The sequence below is a fragment of the Chinchilla lanigera genome, unplaced genomic scaffold (assembly GCF_000276665.1).
Source record: "Chinchilla lanigera isolate Chin_1 unplaced genomic scaffold, ChiLan1.0 scaffold00022, whole genome shotgun sequence".
NCBI lineage: Eukaryota > Metazoa > Chordata > Mammalia > Rodentia > Chinchillidae > Chinchilla > Chinchilla lanigera.
The window spans coordinates 2112833-2132437 of NW_004955423.1; the positions used below are offsets into that span (position 1 = coordinate 2112833).

General features: G+C 37.3%; 1 protein-coding gene across 9 annotated transcripts in view; it reads right to left on the reverse strand.

Moving 5' to 3' along the window:
• Rpap2 (RNA polymerase II associated protein 2) overlaps positions 1-19605 on the reverse strand; it is a 133189-nt gene that overhangs the window by 50670 nt on the left and 62914 nt on the right. For 2 of the 9 annotated variants that reach the window (XM_013514467.1, XM_013514463.1), the window contains one exon: positions 13856-15016. The exons of the other annotated variants lie outside the window; for them this stretch is intronic. In XM_013514467.1, the coding sequence (XP_013369921.1) occupies positions 14785-15016 (232 nt within the window). In that variant the 3' untranslated portion in view covers positions 13856-14784. Of the gene's footprint in view, positions 1-13855; positions 15017-19605 lie in introns of those variants that run through there. 9 annotated transcript variants of the gene reach the window in all.

Genomic DNA, 19605 nt, shown 5'->3' on the forward strand with positions numbered 1-19605 from the left:
CTGGCATTTTTATGTGCTAGTTGATGTATGTCTTGACCATTAAGAGGCCATATCTAAATTTTTATGTTTTCTCAGCATGAGGTTACTGCCTCACCACAAGGGATGTGTCTCCCTCTCTCTCAAGTCCTGTAACAGGCATGTGTAGAATTTCCTGGGTGAGGACCAGATTGTAAAAGTCATGAATTTATTTTTCTAGATACCAGTTGGTCTCCAGAGGCAGCAAAAGTGAGGCCTTGACTTGCACTCTTATAAGAATGGTAGTGATAGGCATGCTAGCATTGAGAAGCTGTGTGTTTTTATTTTTATTTTTTTAATTTTTAACTTATGTTTGTCTCCACATTATAGGATTTTTGGTCCATTTTTATGTTTATCTCTTGAACACTAATGAACAAGGCTTTGTAATTGTTATATAAGACAACAATAGATATTGTCTTTATAAAACTCATTTTTATATCATTTTGCTTGGCTCACATTTACTTCAAAGGAAACATCTCTGTAACTTTAAATGCATCTCTCTGGTTTTTTTTTGTTTTTTTTTTTTTTTTAAATAAGGTAAAGCTAAGGCAAAGGAGAACCTTTACCTGGGGTGGAGGGGAGCGCAACTATGTAATTCTACTCCATGCTCCTGAGTCCACGGCACCGTGCTTATCAATCAGGCATTCTTTACCCAATGAATCTGGATCTACTTTGACAATTCTCAAAATAGGACTCTGAGCAACCAACTCAACTCTTTGTAGAGCTGACTCTTGATATGAAATCTATTTATTCCCCAATCTAATTGCAAGCCCCAGGGGAACTATGTACCGTATATAATGCAGTTTTGATCCTAAACTTTGCCAAGAATGCTTATGTGATTTTGGGCTAGGTTGAATGTTCACTCAAAGCTTAGGGTCTGTCTACAAAGTGGGCTAATAATACTTATTTATCTTAAAAGAATATTATAAAATTCATGTGGGTGAGTACTGTGGATGACTAGCTCTTATCAATTAGGACGACTACAGTATCAACTGATATTTACCATGTACTACCTATGAGTACTTACTATATACTTGTTCTGAGCTTGGACAGTCTACTTTAACCATGCAGTGCTGCAAAAGGTTGTTTTCAGTTCCACTTTATGGACAAATAAACAAAGGCACAAAATTGAACATCCCCATGTTCACAAAGACAGTAAGTCAAGGCTTTGAACCTACGCAAGTAATTTATTTTAAAAAGCCAAAGCTCTTAGCCAGTATGCTTTTGTTCTTTGTAGGCTATCAAACACTATATAAATTTGATCTTTACTTACCTGACTGAAATGTGCTAAGCCATCAATGCATAGCAGGAATAACAATGATTTACATTTTCCTTATAAAATTACCAATTAAAAAACGGCACATGGTTGGCAGGCAGAAGGAACTGTTGACAGAAATTACACAAGGTTTTGTGTCTGTTAGAGACAGGAATATCAACTTGGGGTTTCAAGACTTCTGCAAGTCATTACACAGGTAGCAGTCTTCAGGCACCTGCAGCCAGATTTGCTGACTATCTAACGCCTGAGCTCTATGTACTGCTACACAATTACACCCCTAGGAAGTTAGCTAATGATATTTCTTTACTTATTCCCTCATCTTTCCTTTAGTGATCTTTAACTGAAAAGATTTTCTTTCCTATCCCCATCCCCTAATACGGAATATAAAATGGTTACGGGACTAAATAAAATTAACTTTCTAAGAGTTGTAAGTCTACTTAAATTCTTTTTGGAATAAGGTGAGACATAAACAAATATGCACGCTCTTAACAGTTTCTGTGTACCTCCAAATATTAAAAACCCAGTGGCTTACTTATGGAATCATGTAAAAATTGTGCTTTGCCTTTAATATTGTCCTCTCTAAAAACCAGGTTCATGAATATAAAAAATGAATAATTTTGACAAGTTATAAAGTAATAATAGTACATTAAGAAAGATGCTGATCCTTAAAAATCTGACCTAGAGGGTAAGATGAATGATTCATTCAGCAAAGTTAAGATTTGCTTCTACTTTTAAAGTAATTTATGTTTAAAGTGAATGTGGGCTATATATAATCTTTGTTTTCCAAATTCCTTATCTCATCTACCTTAACATGTTTCATTACTTAATAGCCATTGTCTATTGGCCTACATTTCCAGCTTGTCTGCTTACTAGGCATTTTCTGAATTTTTGTGTCACCTTTCACAAGCAGCTTTGTGACTGCTTACAGAGATGAGTCAGAGGCAAGATCATAACATTTCAGTAGATTGCTATGACCTTGATTAATAATAAGAGGTGGTTGCAGCTGTTGTCAAAAGATGTTCCTAATAAACCACTGAGATTGTTTTTAGGGCCCCTGCTGCCTTAATGATGGGTATCTGAGGTTGAGAGGAGTTTGAGGATCTGTCTGACATGGACGGGTATTGCACTAAGCTTAGAGATAGGGCTCTACCCAGATTCTACTTTTTTAGCAGTGTCCAGGGAAGAGGGCTTTGTAAACTACAAAGCATTGAGCAATTTAAGTCCGTGTGTGTGCTTAGCAGGCCAGATGACAAATAAACAAAGGCTTCCTACTGGAACCCTTCTTTTCATAGTCAGTAATGGTCTCTTAACTGCTACATTTGAAAACTTCTTTTCTGGTCTCTTCCAGGTTGATCTGTGATATCACTTGATCCTCCCTTCCCAGAATTCTCCTCCCACTGGCTTTTGTGACATTCTCACTCATGGTTCTCCTACCTTTTTATATTCTCTCATGTTGGCTTTACTCCCTCACCAGCTCATTACTGATAGGCCTCACCTAAGGGCTCAGACTGACCTTTTTGCACTACATCCCATTTCATGGCTTTGACTATCAATAATTGAAATCTGTAGCTTCTCTTATAAGAGTTTTTCCCCTTGGATATTGTTATGGTTTGGTCTAGATGTCCCTCCAAAGCCTTGAGGCTATTTCAGAAGTGGCTGGATCTAGAGTGTGTGATGCTGGGATTCAGAGTGTGAGATTACTAAATCAGTTTACTGACTGGTTTGGCACTGCCCTAATCCTGGTAGCCTAGTACAGTATAAAAGAGCCAGAAAGACGTTGTTAAGGTCCCTTGCTTCCTTGTTTTTGTTGTCTTTCGGCTGCCATGAACTGGTTCTCCTCTACGAGGTCCCTCTGCAAAGCCACCCTGCCTTGGAGCCAGTTGATTATAGATTGAAACAGCTACACACTGTGAGCTAAATGAACCTTTCCTCCTTAACTTGTGGGTATTGGGTATTCAGTCTCAGCAGTGAGAACAGTAACTAAAATATCCAAAAGGTACCTGTTATGGTTTATGTCTGTGTCCCCCCAATGCCTCATGAGGACATGGGGCAGGCTATTAGAGGTGAATGATTGTGGGTGTGAGAGCTACACCAGCCCTGGGGTGGATAGTTTACATATGTAAGGGAGAGGAAGAAGCTGCTCGAGGGCATTCCTCCCCTATTCCCCGCTGGTGGGTGCCTGCGGCTTTGCTGTGCTGCCGCCCTGAGATGCAGCCCTCTGCAATGTGCCACTCCGCCTTATAATCTGCCAAGTACGGACTGAAACTTCCACGAACTGTAAGCGAAATAAACCTTTCCTTCCTTAATTTTGGGCGTCAGGTATTTTGTCCCAACAGCGAGAGAAAAGTAACCAAAACAGTACCTCAAATGCATTGTGTTCGAACATGTTTATAACCTCTTATTTTCTTCAAAAGTTCTGGTACTTGCAACCTCAAACACCCCCAACCCCTGGGCCTTGGACATGTTCAGCGTCTTGAACATGCTAACCTCACTGATTAGTGAGGCTTACCCTTTAATATTCTATGTCTAATCTGTTACCAAGTCCTGCTGATTCTCCTCTGAGGTGCTTCTTGTACCCATTTCATCCACTCCATTTTCATGGTCCCTGTCATCAAATGAATTAGCTCCTGCTTGGACTACTGCTACAGTTTCCTAAGTGATTTCCTACTCCAATCCATTCTCCAAAACTGCAGTTCTCTCTCACAGATCTGACCTCACTCCTTTCTTTTAATAACTATTTGTAAGAGAAATCTAATTTCTTTGGGCTTTCTTTTTCATTGTTTCAATCGTGTGAGCACATTTTTTCTCTTTTTCTTTTTTTCTCTGGCACTGGGAATCAAACTCATGACCTTGTGCTTGCCAGGCAGGCGCTGTGCCGCTGAGCTAAGTCCCCGGCCCCACATTTTTATTATTATATCAAATAATACAGAAGTATGCATTGTTAGTTGTATAATTTTTTTCTAAATCACTAGGGTGGGGGGAGACTGAAAACAAGTTTTATTCATCTATCTTTGTCTTTACGACAGGCTTATTCTCTTAACTTGTGAAGTTGCTGTTTCCCCATGCTAGCTCTTCTCAAGGTACTAGAACAGGCATGGATAAACTGGTCTAGAGGTCAAGTCTGCTTGGTACCTACTTTTGTAAATAAAGTTTTACTGGAAAATAAGTCATACTCATTTATTTAGGTACCTCATGGAAGCTTTCATGTTACAACAGCAGAGCTGAGTAGCTACAACTAGGGCTAGCAAAGACAAAAATATTTCATCTAGCACTTTGAGCAAGTTTGCTAGGCTGGGTATGGTGGCACATGCCTATAATTCTAGCACCCTGGGAGGCAGGAGAATAGCAAGTTCAAGCCCAGCCTGTGCAAGTTAGGGATTTATGAAGACCCTGTCTCAAAAAATAAAGGGTTGGTGTGTAGCTCAGTATGAAGGTCCTGGGTTCAATTCTCAGTATTGAAAACAAACAAACAAACAAAGAACCCTCAACAAAACCATACAGGAGAAAATTATACCCATATATATTTATTTATTTTTTGCTTTAAACAATTTAATTAACCAAAATGGACCTCCATTTATTTAACTGAAGTGACTTCCATTTATTTTGATACATCTTTTTCCCATGGTGATTCACAGGATCTTCCAGCTAATATAAATATTTCATAAATATTTAGCCATTTGGGTGTATAACCTATGCAATATGGTTCTGCAAGGAAAACACGGAAAAGATCTGATACAATTAACTAGATAGAATGAAAATCTGCTCCAAATTGAGGTAAAGGCACCACACACCTGTTCAATTAAGAAGAACATCCTTACAACACAGGATGAATTTTTATTTTGAAGTAGGACCTAGAACACTTAGCTGCTAATTAGGTACTGAACTGCAGAGCTACATCCCCAGCGTATGCCATGAATTCACAGGCAACAGGTTCCAACAACTTAGGCTCCTTCCCACTGGTTTTCACAAAGTGTGCTTCTCTAGGTGGGGTAGGTTGGTGCTTCGGTTGAACCCAGGTACCTTTCTCTTTGGCTTCCTTCTTTTTCTGATCATTTTCCTTGGCACATTTCAGGAAACTATCTCAACTCTTTGAGTGTTTAATATGCTCAATATGCACATAAATCCTCTTGGCAAATATTTTGCCTTTAACTTGCTTGTTTACAACAATGCCAACAGCATGCTGGGTAACACTATGGACTCTTCCTGTTTTGCCATGGTAACATTTGTGTGGCATTCCTTTTTTGCACAGTACCCTTGATTCCCCTACACTACCACACTTTTTGTAGATTCATATCTATGTGGCCAAAAGAACAACTCCCGTTTTCTAAAAGGCCTAGAGAACAAACATTGGGTTTCTCTCCTCTTTCCCTTTGTGTTCATCATTTTGGCAAATTAGTGGAAGATGGTGGTTCCAACCAAAAGGACCAGTTTTAATTTAAAATGAGAAACTCAATTAGTATAATGCCTTCCATACTATACCTGTGATTGTCACAGCAGTTACAACAGGAGATAGGAAATCCAAATGAACAATTTGGCTGTGGGGTACTTAGGCTCTGTGGGATATTCAGGGAACAATCTCTTGTATACCGGATTACTAAAGAATGATGCTTAGAAACAAAAAATACCTCCTGAAATCTTCCACCTGGAAAGATTACTTTCCTTGCCTCACTTTACTTCAGCCATACTGGCTGGCCTTGCCTCAGGTGCGCTGAGGTTAAGTCTGTCCCCATCTCTGGGCTTTGCTTGGGGATGCTCCCCCCAACTCCATCACTATGGTGCTCTTTCATGTGATTCCCTTTTGTTTAGATGTCACCTTTTGAAATAACCATCTGAAGTAAATTCACCATCTGAAGTAATCCTTATTTCTCACTCTACTTCTTTACTTTTTTCTCCTTATTAATTTTCTAATCTTGTTGCTAATCTCTCACCCAAAAGAATGTCATAAGGGCAGTGACCTCGCTTATCTCATTTATTATACCTTTATGCTTGTTATACTGTAATTGTTGAGTGAAAAACCAGCTTGAGAGACCACTTATTTATTATGATTCCTAGAATGTTCTCCTTTAAACATTTTTTCTTCCTTTATCTTTTTATTTTTTAAGTTTTTTTTTTTCCTTTAATTTAAAGAATGTGATTGGCAATGAATAAAAACAAAAGGGTTTTGTGCTTAAGTTTATGTGCTTTTAAGTATGAGTAAAAACCTATAAAGGTGACACTAAGAGGATGGCTTAACACAGTCTATGCTAGAGAATATAATTTGAAAAAAAACTATGTAGTAAAAAAAATCTGTAATGTATAAATCACAAATAAGGGAAGAACCTTCTCCTGAAATGCCACTGATTCAAATCTCAATTCTGAAAAGACAGCCGACTACTGTAACCAGTTCTTTACCATATGGTGAGTAGCTCGACAACAAAAGCAAAAAGCCAAGTGTCAAACAGCATCTCATTGATAAGACCTTTATTTAGCCGACTGCTCCACATATGCTCCACATCAAACGGACAAAATGCGAGTCAGGCTAGGACAAGTACCTTCCATTTATTATTACTGAGCTATCAAACAACATCTGGTTAACAGGAATTACAGTAGTAAGAAGAGTTTCAATATTTGAGCATAACAACTGCATCAAGAGAGATTTTTAAGTAAAAGCTGTCATTTTTACACAAATCACTGTAGTATGAGGATTTAGACAGAACTCTTGACTAGGCCTTAGAAATGCACCCATATATCACTGATTTGCATTCCATCAACAGACAAAGCTACATAAAGAGTTACAGTTGTAGTTTAATTCAGCAACTAGAGCTAAACAACTGACTAAACTCTATGTTGTGCTCCTATAGTGCAACAGAAGTCAGTAATGAACATGGTTTTTTAAAATGGCCTTCCCCATTCTAATCCTTACTGCCCTACTTAATATTCATCCACAGGCAACTTTACACTGTGGCCCCTGGAACACTAAAATCACAGCCTGGTCTGAAGTACTGTTTCCTGAAAAATTCTGGGTGGAACATGCAAGGTTCATATCATGCAATCTGCCTGTAGTGCTGCAGCACAGATGCTGTATCTCCAAAACTGACCCTCAAAACTGGACTGACGCAGTAAGTCTCTTTAAGGGAGTTTCCTGAGAATTCATACTGATTTCCAAATTCACAGATTCAAACCGGGAGGCAGCTATAAAATGACACTACTCATATACAACATAATCTTACTGGAACAAAAAGTGGTGAAGATGTCTATGTGAGCAAATGTCACCAGAAAGCAAAGTTCTCTATGGTTTGAGGTTGGAGGAAGGGACAGGAAGTGAAAAGCCACATACTTTTTGTACCTATCAGATTTGAGAATTTACTGGGTTCATCTAGAGTTCTACTGCAGTAGGGAAACCTATTTGGGTGATTATCACACATAAAGGTGATGAGGATGCAAAGACTGCTAAAAGATAAGTAACACTAGACTTACAAACATTTTTAATGCTCTCTCATCATTCGAAGTTAGAACTAAGGAGAAAAAGATAAAGGAATGCACAGGCACTGTGTTTAACACCTTACCAATCAAATATGTATTACAGTACCTGACACTTCGGGTGCTTAGAAGCAAAAGCCTGCTAGGACAGGTGAGGTACTTTTATTAATAATGGCACAGACAAGTAAAGAATTTAAAAGATTAGGTTTAGCTGTATAGTCTTATTGTATGAGGCTATACCTCCTAATTTTCTCAGGTATGACAGTTTTAAACCTATTCAGCTGGTTTCTTTTTAACAGGTAAAGTTCTTGGGGCTTTGAGAGGGTAAGGGATTTATCCAGAGCCATATTAGTTATGAACAATTTTAAAAGTTATCACAAAGGTATCCTGCTCATCTATCAGGTCTTGATACTCATTTTTTCCTTATGGTGGTAAAAATTACCACCCTACCCATATTCTGTTGTCTTCTGAAAAATGAGTTGGGATTTTCCCTCCTGTACATGAATAAGAGCCAAATGATAAAGCTTTAAACCAGAGTATCTCTGCAGAACTATACACTCAAAACTGAAACAAAGATAAACTGTGACTAGTAACACAAAGGGTCAAAATGTCATTTATTTTCAGAAAGTTGAGGGTTCACATAAACCTCAGACATTTTGTGAAATGTCTGTCTCAGATACTGAAAAAAAAAAATTCTGGTATATACCTTCAAAAGTACTTTTATATACCTTTTAACCATATTATTTAGTGCTCCTTTGCATGCTGGTAACTAGAATTTCATATTTAAACATCTACTCTTTCTTCTCCTCACTTGTTTCTTATTGGTGTGAAGACAAAAGATTCAATTCCCATCACTGACGCCCTGAAAACACTTGTCTAGTTTGTGGCCTTGCTTTCCTTCTCAAACTAAAACAAGAGGCTCTTGAACTCAGGAAAATGGCACAAAAGTCATCCTGTCACAGAACTTTTTTTTTTTTTTTTCTTCACAAATAACATAGATTGGGTCATGTGCTTGTATTTCATGATACAAACTTTGCTGATGTTTTAAAGTACAGCAAATAAGGTTTAAAGTCAGAATTTAAAATTCAAATACTTGGAGTGAATGACTTTGTTTTGCCTGAAGATACCAATTCTCTTTCCCAGTTGTTCTGTTTTAGGATCTCAACTACTGAGTCAAACATAAGAAAAGTATAATGATTTCCAAGTCTGTAAAAAACATTTTTTAGTGAGACTAACTTCTTGGGTCTTCACTCTGTCTGTAAAGGTTGTAGCAAGTGTTAAGTCTGATGAGAGGCTCAAGTGACTTTTTTAAGGTCGCATATGTCAGTAAAAGATGAGCAAGTGACCCCAGAAGTACTCCCACTAGTCTACACTCTTAACCACTAGACCACACTAGCTCACATGTCTGATTCATTTTAAGAAATGAGTAGATCTTACGATTTATAAAGGCCCACTTGCACATGTTCTTCAAATAAATTTGAAAATCTGTCATTACAAAATAAAACATGCTAATGAAAACTGACAAGCCTAGTACTTCTAATTCATCCTTCCTTTGTGATAATCAACACTGTTAAGTAAGATTTTAGACTTCCAGAAGAAAGCTGCATGCCTCTAACTAAGCAAATCGTGGTCACAGCTGAGTCAATTGGTTTAGCAATCTTTCCTTGGCACACCAACAGGCACCAGAATTAAGAAGGTAATTCTCTAGTTTTCATCACAAATTAGAATCACTTAGAGGAACTTAAAAGAAAACAGTTATGTCCAGGCCCCACCCAAGAACAGGGAGTCAAAAATATTTGAAATAACCATTAGTATTTAAAAAAATCTGCTTGATTCTAATGTAGAACACGTTTTGAGAAGCACTAATTTTAAGTTCTGTTAGGTTTATTTTTGAGATGGGGTCTTATGTTAGCCACGCTGACCCGAACTCTTGGGACTCAAGCAATCCTCCTGTCTTAACCTTTGGATCTGTAAAGTGCTAATCATTTGTCATAGATGTTAAATGCATTGTTGGAAGAGAATAAAGAGACAGGAAATGGTATTTTTCTGGAAGTAACTGTATAACAAAGTACATGGTAATACTGACCAAAAGGTATGTCTTATTTATGGGCACTGAAATAAGGAAGGTGGTATTTCTAACTAAGATGGGAGTAAGGGGGTTAAGGAAAACTTGCAAGGAGCTAGTGACCTGAGATAGGCCTTGAAGGCTAAATTAGACAGGTATGAAAAGGAAAGATTCTTCAGGCATTGGGCACAGTGCTACCAAATATGCATGTAAGGGTAAATTAGTACATAGACACAATTTAAGAACATAAAAGAGAAACAAATTAGAGTGCTTGAGGCCAATTTAGAAGGCCCTTGAATTTCACGCAAAATTATCTGGTAGGAATTGGGAAGCCAGCTTTTTTTTGAGACAGAATTTCACTACTGGAGCTCAGATTGGCTTGGAACTCACTATGTAGCCCAGGCTGGCCTTGAATTGAGGATTTTCCTGCCTTGGCCTTCCAAGTGCTGGGATTACAGATATGTACCATTCCCAGGTAGGAAGTCAAAAGAGTTCTGTTTTACTTTTTAGTACTGGTAATTGAACTTAGGACCTTACGCTTGCCAGGCAGGTGCTTAGGCCTCCACGCTATATCCCCGGCCCAGTCACTAGAGTTCTGAATGTCCCCCCATCAGTGTTATCTTGAGTGAGATTATTACAGCTGGAAGAAGGATGGATCAGTTCCTTGAAGAGACATATGGCAAGGAAATCTTTTTAGGAAGGCTATAATTGCAGCAGTCTAATGAAGACTTGATTCCTAGCAGTGGAAATGGAGAAAATCAATTATATAAAAGGCAGACTGATTAGATATGGAAATAAAAGGGCAAGAGAAGCACAAAAGACAAATCATTTAATTCCAGGTAATTAAAAAGATGAAAATGCAACCATAAGATACAAGGGACATCTAAAAGGGAAGATGAACTCAACTTTGAGCCTAAAATGCTTGCGGGATACCCAAATGGAGATGTTAAAAAACTGATCTACAACCTAGGAGAGAGGTAAAAGCTGAAGATAGAATTTTGGTTATAGAATGACCAATTTTCTTTCTAAAGTAATTTCACTATCCTTTACCAATTACATTTTTCTGATTTTTGAACTAATCTCTCATCATCACTCTTGAATCTTTTGCTTCCTGTCTTAATTATTCTACCCAGCAAAACTATAACGTGAGACCAATCCTGCAATCTCTTTTATCTATATTGACAACAAGATGGCTGAAAATTATCGAGGTATGGCTTGTAGTGGGAAGAAAGGACCCCAGAAGACAAATATTTCAACAAATCCCAAACTCTAGTATTATCTGGACACCTAATGTCACTTGGAAATTGTTTCCTACCCTTAGTAAGCTTCTTTTCTGGATCATCTCAGTAACTGTCATTATTTTTGCTCTCTACACAATCATCACCTCTATATTTTTAGAACAAAACCTTGTATCTTAGTTGATTAAAAAAATGAAGCTGCCGGGCATGGTTTAACAATCTTTCCCTTCCACTTATATAAATCCACCTCAATAGCCACACTGTTGTCTTATTTTCTTCCTGTCTCAGAAGATGTAGTAAAAGTTTCTTGTTCTAGCTATTTTATCTGCATGTGTCCATCCCTTGTTTGAGACAAGGTGTTGCTATGTAGCTCATGCTGAACTTGAACTCACTATGTAGTCCATATGGCCCTGAGCTCACAGAAATCTTCCTGCCTTAGACTCCAGAGTGCTGAGATTAAAGCTGTTCTAAAATGATAAAGAGCCAACTCCAAAACTCTTCATTTAAAATGGCTAGGGGGCTGGGCATGGTGGTACACACACCTGTAATCCCAGCACTTGGGAGGCTGAGGCAGGAGGATCATTGCGAGTTTGAGGCCAGCCTGGGCTACAAAGTAAGCTCAAGGCCAGCCTGACCTGCATAGTGAGACCTGGTCTCAAAAAGACAAAAAAAAAAAAAAAAAAAAAAAAAGGCTAGGGGACAACACACACAGTAATACTGTTCTTTTGGTGCCTTATTCCATCCTGTATATTCACCTTCGAATTATTTTTCCTTATTAGCTCATTCTTCATGCCCTATAAACATATTTGTCTCTTTTGTTCTGTTTTTTTGTTTTTGTTTTTTATTCCGGTACCGGGAACTGAACTCACAACCTTGTGCTTGCCAGGCAGGCGCTGTGCCGCTGAGCTAAATCCCCAGCTCCGTATTTGTCTCTTTCTATCCAAACAAATTGTGACTGCTCAGCCTGTCCTATAATTACCAAGTTTCTCAAAAGAGAAGAGTACATTACTTGACTCTATTCCATATCTTAAACTGGATATAGGGACTGATATATTTCTTCAAATTAAACAAAAAACCTTTTTTTTCCCAATTGCATACACCTCCCCACTCAGGGGAAAAAAAACATCTTTTCTCTTACTTTCAACATATAACCACATATCTCAGTACCACCTAAGCAGTAGTGACATTTTATAGATTTGGGAATTTTATTGTAGAGCATGTAGAAAGTGATGTAAATCTTAGTGTTTTATTTTATTATTTTTTTAAAGAGCAGAATATATTGATTGAGGGAAAGAAAGCTTCTGTCCAAGAGAGAGACAGAAGGGGACCCCCAGTGGGTTGCCCCTTAGTGTTTTAAAAGAACAACATTTTTCTCTGCACTGTACCCAGAGGAATAACAGTTAGAAGTTGACAGTTTCTTTTTTCCTAAGAAACATTTTTGCAGTGGGGTTTGGTATTATTACTGCCTCTATGTGGCCACCATGTGATGAGAAACATCACATCATAATGTGATGCATGGCCTATAAAACTCAATGGACAGAAAAAATCAGTAACTAATGAAACTGAAATAGTCCAGAAGTTTCAGTTACTGTAATGTGATTTCACCACCACAGAAATTCCAGGTGTTCACCAAGCACTTTGTAGCAATTTCCCAGGTGCTTTTGCTGCACGGGGATTTTCAATATTAAGCCTATGTATTCTGATACATTCCTCTGTCTTTTAAGGCACAGTATAATTGAGCTATACTAAAAAAACCAGCCACTCAACTCCAAAATTCTTCATTTAAAATGGATAGTGGTACAACACAAACAGTAATAGTGAGAACCAGGGAATTCCAAGCTTTGTTTCACCCTTTAGCTCTTATCTTCTCTAAAAGTTTGTACAAACATTTAAGCTAGGAGCAAAAACTGGAGGCATTTGAATTTTATATCCAAAAACCATACGACTTTACTGTGCACTAGAATGATCAGAATGGGGAAAGAAAACTTAGAGATAGGAAGAAAATTTAAAAGATGCCAAATCTTTATAATATACAAACTGAGTGAAAGTATTTAAAGACAACAAAAGAAAAAAATCCCACTAGATTCAGGATCTTGAATTTAGGAGGCACTCTTAATGCACTTCCGAATAATAATTTTTTTCTCTTTACAATTTTGTTCAAGTTTCTCAGACAACTTAATAAAAAAATTTAGTAAAACTACTTAAAGGAGGAGTTTGCCTCCAGAGTGAAAATTTCCATTTGGATCTCTTAATATTTATAACTGCTTCAATTCAATGAACAAATAGCAACATGCAAAACATTTAAGGAATTTTCTAGAATTGTCTGTGATATGTCAGATAAATAACTAAAAGATGTACCTATTAGGTAACGAATTGCTCCATAACCAATTCTATTAGTCCACTGAGGATAAAACAGTAAGTCTACCGAAAACAGGAGAAAGTAATTTTTGGAATACAGTTTTTGAACAAATGAAACATTTTTAAAAAATTAAAGTGTTCAATATTTTATCATATGAATCAAAAGATGATCTCAGATGTACATCTAAATTTTAAATAATTTATTAAATGTCATAAAATTGTTTGCAAAAAATGCTAGATTTGGTTAAAAGCAGAAATTCTCCTTATGTTAAATATTCAGATATTTATCAGTCTATATCTCCCCTGGAAAACATGATCATTATAGAAACTGTATTTCGGGGCTGGGGATTTAGCTCAGCGGCAAAAGCGCCTGACTGGCAAGCGCAAGGTCGTGAGTTCGGTTCCCGGTACCGGAGAAAAACCAAAAAAAAAAAGACACTGTATTTCTGTAATAAAAGCCTTTCATTTATAATAGTAACCAACTATTTTTGTTTTTCTCCCATGTTGTCCATCAGTATTATGAAATCTATGTTGAAGTCTGTAATATCAACAGTAATGTATCCAAGTTTCCCCCACCTACTTACTTATTTGATTTATTCTGTGAATAGTTACCATTACTGAGGGCATGGCACTGTGAGACAAAAGTAACCCAGATAATGGCCTTGACTACATGGAGATTATGTGGTGGAGGAGGCAAGAATCAAACACAGCCACTAATGAAAATGATAATACAAGTTTTGGAAAAAGAAGCACACTTTACCCCCTTTCTTTTCTCAGTGCTGGCGATTTAATCCAGGCCCTGGTGCATACTAGGCAAGAGCTCTACTGCCTACTTATAGTGTAAGCCCTAGTTCACTCATGTTTTAAAATACTAAGATCAGGAAGCAAATGTTACCATACTGACATTCAAAGTAAGGATAGAGAAGCATGTGAAAGAAACAGTGCAGGAAGGGAAAAGAACACGGCGGAAAAGGAAGGTGGGCAAAACGGGCTAGGGGAAAAAAGAGGCCGATGTCTTTGACACTGCCAGTCTCTTCATGGGCTGCATTCTACAGGTACCTTCCGTCTTTTCTTTTTCTAATGCTGTTTAGTGTCTCCTTTCCCTCTGATACCAACATGCTTCAGTCTCAATTATCCTGAGAAATCTTCTGAAGATTTACCATGTCCTACCAGATTATAATCATTTTCTCTTCTACCAACCAGATGAACAGAGTGGTCAACCATTGCAATGTCTAGTATCTCAATACCTGTGTATCATAGCAACCTGTGTAATCTGGTTTCAATGCCTATCATTCAATGGAAATTGCTTGTTTTGAAGGTTACACACAACAGCTTAACTGCCAAAACTACAGCTTTTTTTCAGTCCTCAATCCTTAAAAGGACCCCCACCTCATCCTCAAAAAGGCAATCACCACCTCTTTCTTGAACCAAAACCACCTCAACAGCATACTAGTTATGTGTTCCTTTCTGAGGCACTCTGTGCAGTGAGGACCCATGTTGATGTCAGATACTCCTGAGACCAATCTCGGCTGTGACAAGCTTGGGCAAGGTGGTTGTCTTTTAGAGTCTGTTTCTTCCTTTGGCAGGTGGAACACCACCACTGACCTAAGTGGTAAAAATCAAATGAAACAATGAGACAGTGTTCTAAAAAAGTTGTCCCCCACCTTTTCTGCTTTCCCTGTATTCTACAGGTACCCATGGCCTGTATATATGGCTGTTTCACATCATTCTGTTTCATTTTGACTCTGCATTTAATATTCTCTACCTCTGCCATCTGACACACTCTAATGCTGACTCCAAAGTCTAGGTCTCTTATTTTCCTCACCATTTCTCAGCTTCAGTTCCACATTTTCATCTACCTGCTGGAGAACCATTCAGCTGGATGATAAGCCTAAATCTTACACTGAATGCGAATAGTCTTGGTGCTTGTGGAATAGGTTTAAAACCAAATCTCACCTCCTTCAACTAGTTCTTCCTACCCACTCCCCTAAAGGCGCAGTGCCCTTCCCAGTCATTTGTCACGATATTTTGAAGTTGTATTAGACTCCTCCTCCATTGCTAAGCCCTGAAGATTCTAGAGCTGTAGCATCTCTCATAATTTGGCTTTCCTTTTCATTTTTACTGTAATTGCTTTAGTTCATTGTCTATCTCTTTGTTTTACTATGTTGTCATTAGTAGTAGCTCTGAGAACAATTAATTCCAGAAATGGTGGGGGCCAGATCCAGAATGCAAGACATTTATCAGAAACACTAGAATCACAGAGAGCTGATAAGAATTCCAAACGTTTGGTAGGAATAGTCTGAGGCGAGAGACAAAGGATGCATGTGGTTCCGTTTTGGTTTTTAAACTTTAAAGATGAATAAGCACTTGCAGGCAGGAGGCAAGGAATCAACATAGGACAAGGACGCATAGATTCCAAAAGAAATTTCATTCATTTTTTTACTACCGGTTATTTTTTAACTGTGATGTTCTAGGCACAATGCTGAGTGCTAGGTATACAATGGTAAGTAAAAATAGACACAGAACCAGGCTTTACAAATTTTCAAGGTTAGTGAGGGAGGCAGATATTAACCAGGTAATCATATAACTTACTATAAAATTGAAAGTAATGGCAATTAAATATAGAGTTTAAAATTTGTAATTGTGAAAGCCTGTTTAGAGATAATGGGTCTAGTCAGGAAGTTATGTGAGGAGAGAACATCTCCTTAAATTCTGAATGATGAAGGAGAAGTAAAGGAAGTGAAAAAGTGAGAACATTTAAAAAAAAAAAAAAAAAAGTGAGAACATTTTGAATCTGGGCCTGTGGTGGAAGAACTGAGGAAAGGTATGAAAGAAGGTCAGAATGGCAGGAATGGAGAGGGATGTGTAGGATGAGGCTGGAAAAGCAGGGCTAGACCTTGCAGGCCATGTCAGCCACGATAAGAGGTTTTCCTTTAAGAGCAACTGGAAACTTTAGAAGGGCTGGTACAAGATGGAAGACATGACTAGTTCTGACTCAAGATCTCTGCAAGAATGACTTTCCTAAAGCACAAATTTTATGGTGTTACTCTTCCCAAACCTTAAGTGACTTCCACTCTGAATGGTTTACCAGCCATTAAAGGATCTATCTTACAAGAGATTCAACTGTTCTTTTCAGTTACCTTATGTTCTTGACTGTATCTCTTCACTTTTTCCATGCTATCAGTACTTCCTAGAATGCTCTGATCTATTTCCTTCTATATTTTAAAATCCTCTCTACTTCTCTAAAACTGTTTCTGATCCTTTAAATTCAGATTTGAAGTGCTATAATAGCTTGTGCTTCTTCTTTTCTTTTCTAAGCATTTAACATATTCAGTGTTTTACTGTAGTTATATATGCACATACTTATCTCCCCCTTTCTGCAGCCAGGGCTGCTCAAAAATATATGCTGTATATTTTTTGAGTTTGATTTTTAAGTATTTAAAAAATTTCCATCATTGTGTAGATGGCTGATTCAACACTGATTTATAGTTATGACAAAGTGTGAGTTTCATATTTTCAGGCATACATGAGCTCTACTTATACAACTTTGCATGGCATGATATCAAAGACAAAAATGTCTAAATAAACTCTTTAGAAGAAAAGTAAGAATTTTAAATAATTTTTTTTTTTTTTTTTTTTGGTTTTTCTCTGGTACCAGAACCGAACTCATGACCTTGCGCTTGCCAGGCAGGCGCTTTTGCCGCTGAGCTAAATCCCCAGCCCCCTAAGTAATATATTTATCTATCCTTCTGCTGACAGTCAGATAGTATCTCAGAGAAGACACTCAGGTTACTTTAGAATACCCGGTTCAAAGAAGTAGTACCAATGAACATGTAGGATCTTTACATCAATGAATAAAGGAATAAAAATGAAAAACATTCTCCTAGACTCAGAGCTTTTGCTTTGTGTAAAGTGGTACTGCAGATTGAAAACAGTGCCTCATGCATGCTAGGAAAGAGCTCTATCACCAAGCTACACCTCAGCTCTGATTCTAAAGCTATTTTTAAATAATTCCTCAAATGGAAAAAAAAAAACACATTAAAAAACTTCTAGGCTTTTCTATTCATTGATGACTTATTCCTAGATGAAAACATAAAGTGGAAAGGGGGAAAAGGCACACAGCTATAGTGGGGATTCTGTTAGCAAAACAGAATTTTAACCATTTAATGGTTTACTCCAAGTATCACTTGGGCAGTGTGTTTGATTACGTACTTACTATCCAACTGTTGGTCACGCTGGTGTCCCTTCAACTAGTCAATTATTGTACTCAATAAATTTGATAAAATTGTCATTTTTATATTTCCTATTATATTATCTTATAAAAATTAATGAAAAAATATGCAATACTTTTTGTCATCCTGCATTTAAATAATTGTACTGGTAAGTGGTTAAAACCTATTGTAATATTTTTTAAAAAGTCAACTTACCCATTCTATTTTTCTCTTCATCACCTTTAGTATAATACTGAGGTAAAAAAAACACTCCACTGTTTCCTTTTGCATCCAGGAAATTTTTTCATTTTTGAAATGGACAGTAATATGTCAATTAAAGTCTACACCAAGAATAAAGCAATCTTGGAGGTGTTCCTCCCATTTATTAAATGTGAACTCTGTACTCTTTCCATAGAAAGACTGACTAGCCATATCATTTAAATGTATTTCTTTGCCAAGCTTAATGACTAACAAAGTGTAACACCTAGGCAGTGTCATCATGGATTTCTACCAGCAAAATTAAATTGTTTTCCAGACCAAACATTCATTTTCATTATCTCTTTCAGTAACCTTTGATATATGACATTTAGAATAGTTTCTCAGTTCCAGCTACTTGGGAAGCTGAGGCAGAATACCTGAGTTCAGGACTCTGAGGCCAGCTTAGGCAACACAGCTAGGCACCTGTCTCATTAAAAATAAAGTTTCTTATTTATGACATCTTAACACTTCACAGTTGAATTTGCACTGCCAAGTTGATTTAACCGGCATTTAGTCTAATCCCTCACATGGCCAACAACAAAAAAAATACCCAAATAAGGTTAAGTAATTTGTACAAGGCTGTATTGCTAGCTAGGGACAAAAACAAGATATTACCAGGAATGAGATTGAGTTTAGGGTATCAAGAGACCCTTGTATAAGTTAAAGATTTTGTCTCTGTGATGTAATTACATTTAATACAAATATTTAATAAAAATTTCATAAATTAAAATTGCTAATTTAAAAAACTAATTTTCTTAGGTATAAAGCTAAAGTTCTCAAATTTACAATACTGCTAGATACGTAAAGCTGGAACTAGTATGGATTTCTAAGAGAAAAAGAAAGCAGACATGAAGCATACACCATGAAGAGGCATGTAATTATGGGCTTTCCATTTCAGAACTATTATCTAGAAAACTGAGATAAAAACTTTGATTATAAAAGACTATGACAGCCAAAAATAATAAAATGTTTTTCTTATAACAGATGGCTTATGTCCTGATAATATTTGCATTTAATGCTTTAGGATTACCTATTAATAAGGAAGCCAGGACTCTCTCCATTGATATTTCTAATTCAAAAGAAACAAGTTCTTTGTAAATCACTTTGTAGTGATATATTACATGTATGTTTACTTAAGAGGTTGGGTTCTAGTGACTTTATATCTAAATCCTATTTGTGACAAGTCTATGGAGTAGCTCTGTAGATGAGTGCTACAGAAGCTTTTTCTCCCCCATAATTATTGCTGTGTGGCAATTCTCTCAGACTAGTGGTTCTGGCTTTTTTTCCCCAATGCTCTAAGACTAAGTGAAATCAACCAGGCATGTGCAGAGAAAATGATTATCACTGTCTTACAGTGTAGAACCTGAGGCTAGAGGTAATAGGGCCCCCAAATCTCATGCTTACTTGCTCTCAGGGAGCTCAGTCAGACTGAAAATGACACTGGTATTATATGGGGCGTGACTCCTGCACTGAGGCTGTGATTGGCATGGGCCAACCTCTATGAACTTGGAGGGCACATCTTCTTACTGTGGACACTTGGTGGCCTTTTTTTTTTTTTTTTTTTTTGGTGGTGCTAGGGATAGATCCCAGGGCCTTGGTGGGGAGGAATAAAAAAGACTGAAATTATAAAATTGCAGGAGATATTGGAAATTCTGAGGGAAAAATTGTAGGCATTAGATTTTGATTAAAATGCAGACGTTAGGTTTTGACTAAACATTTAAACAA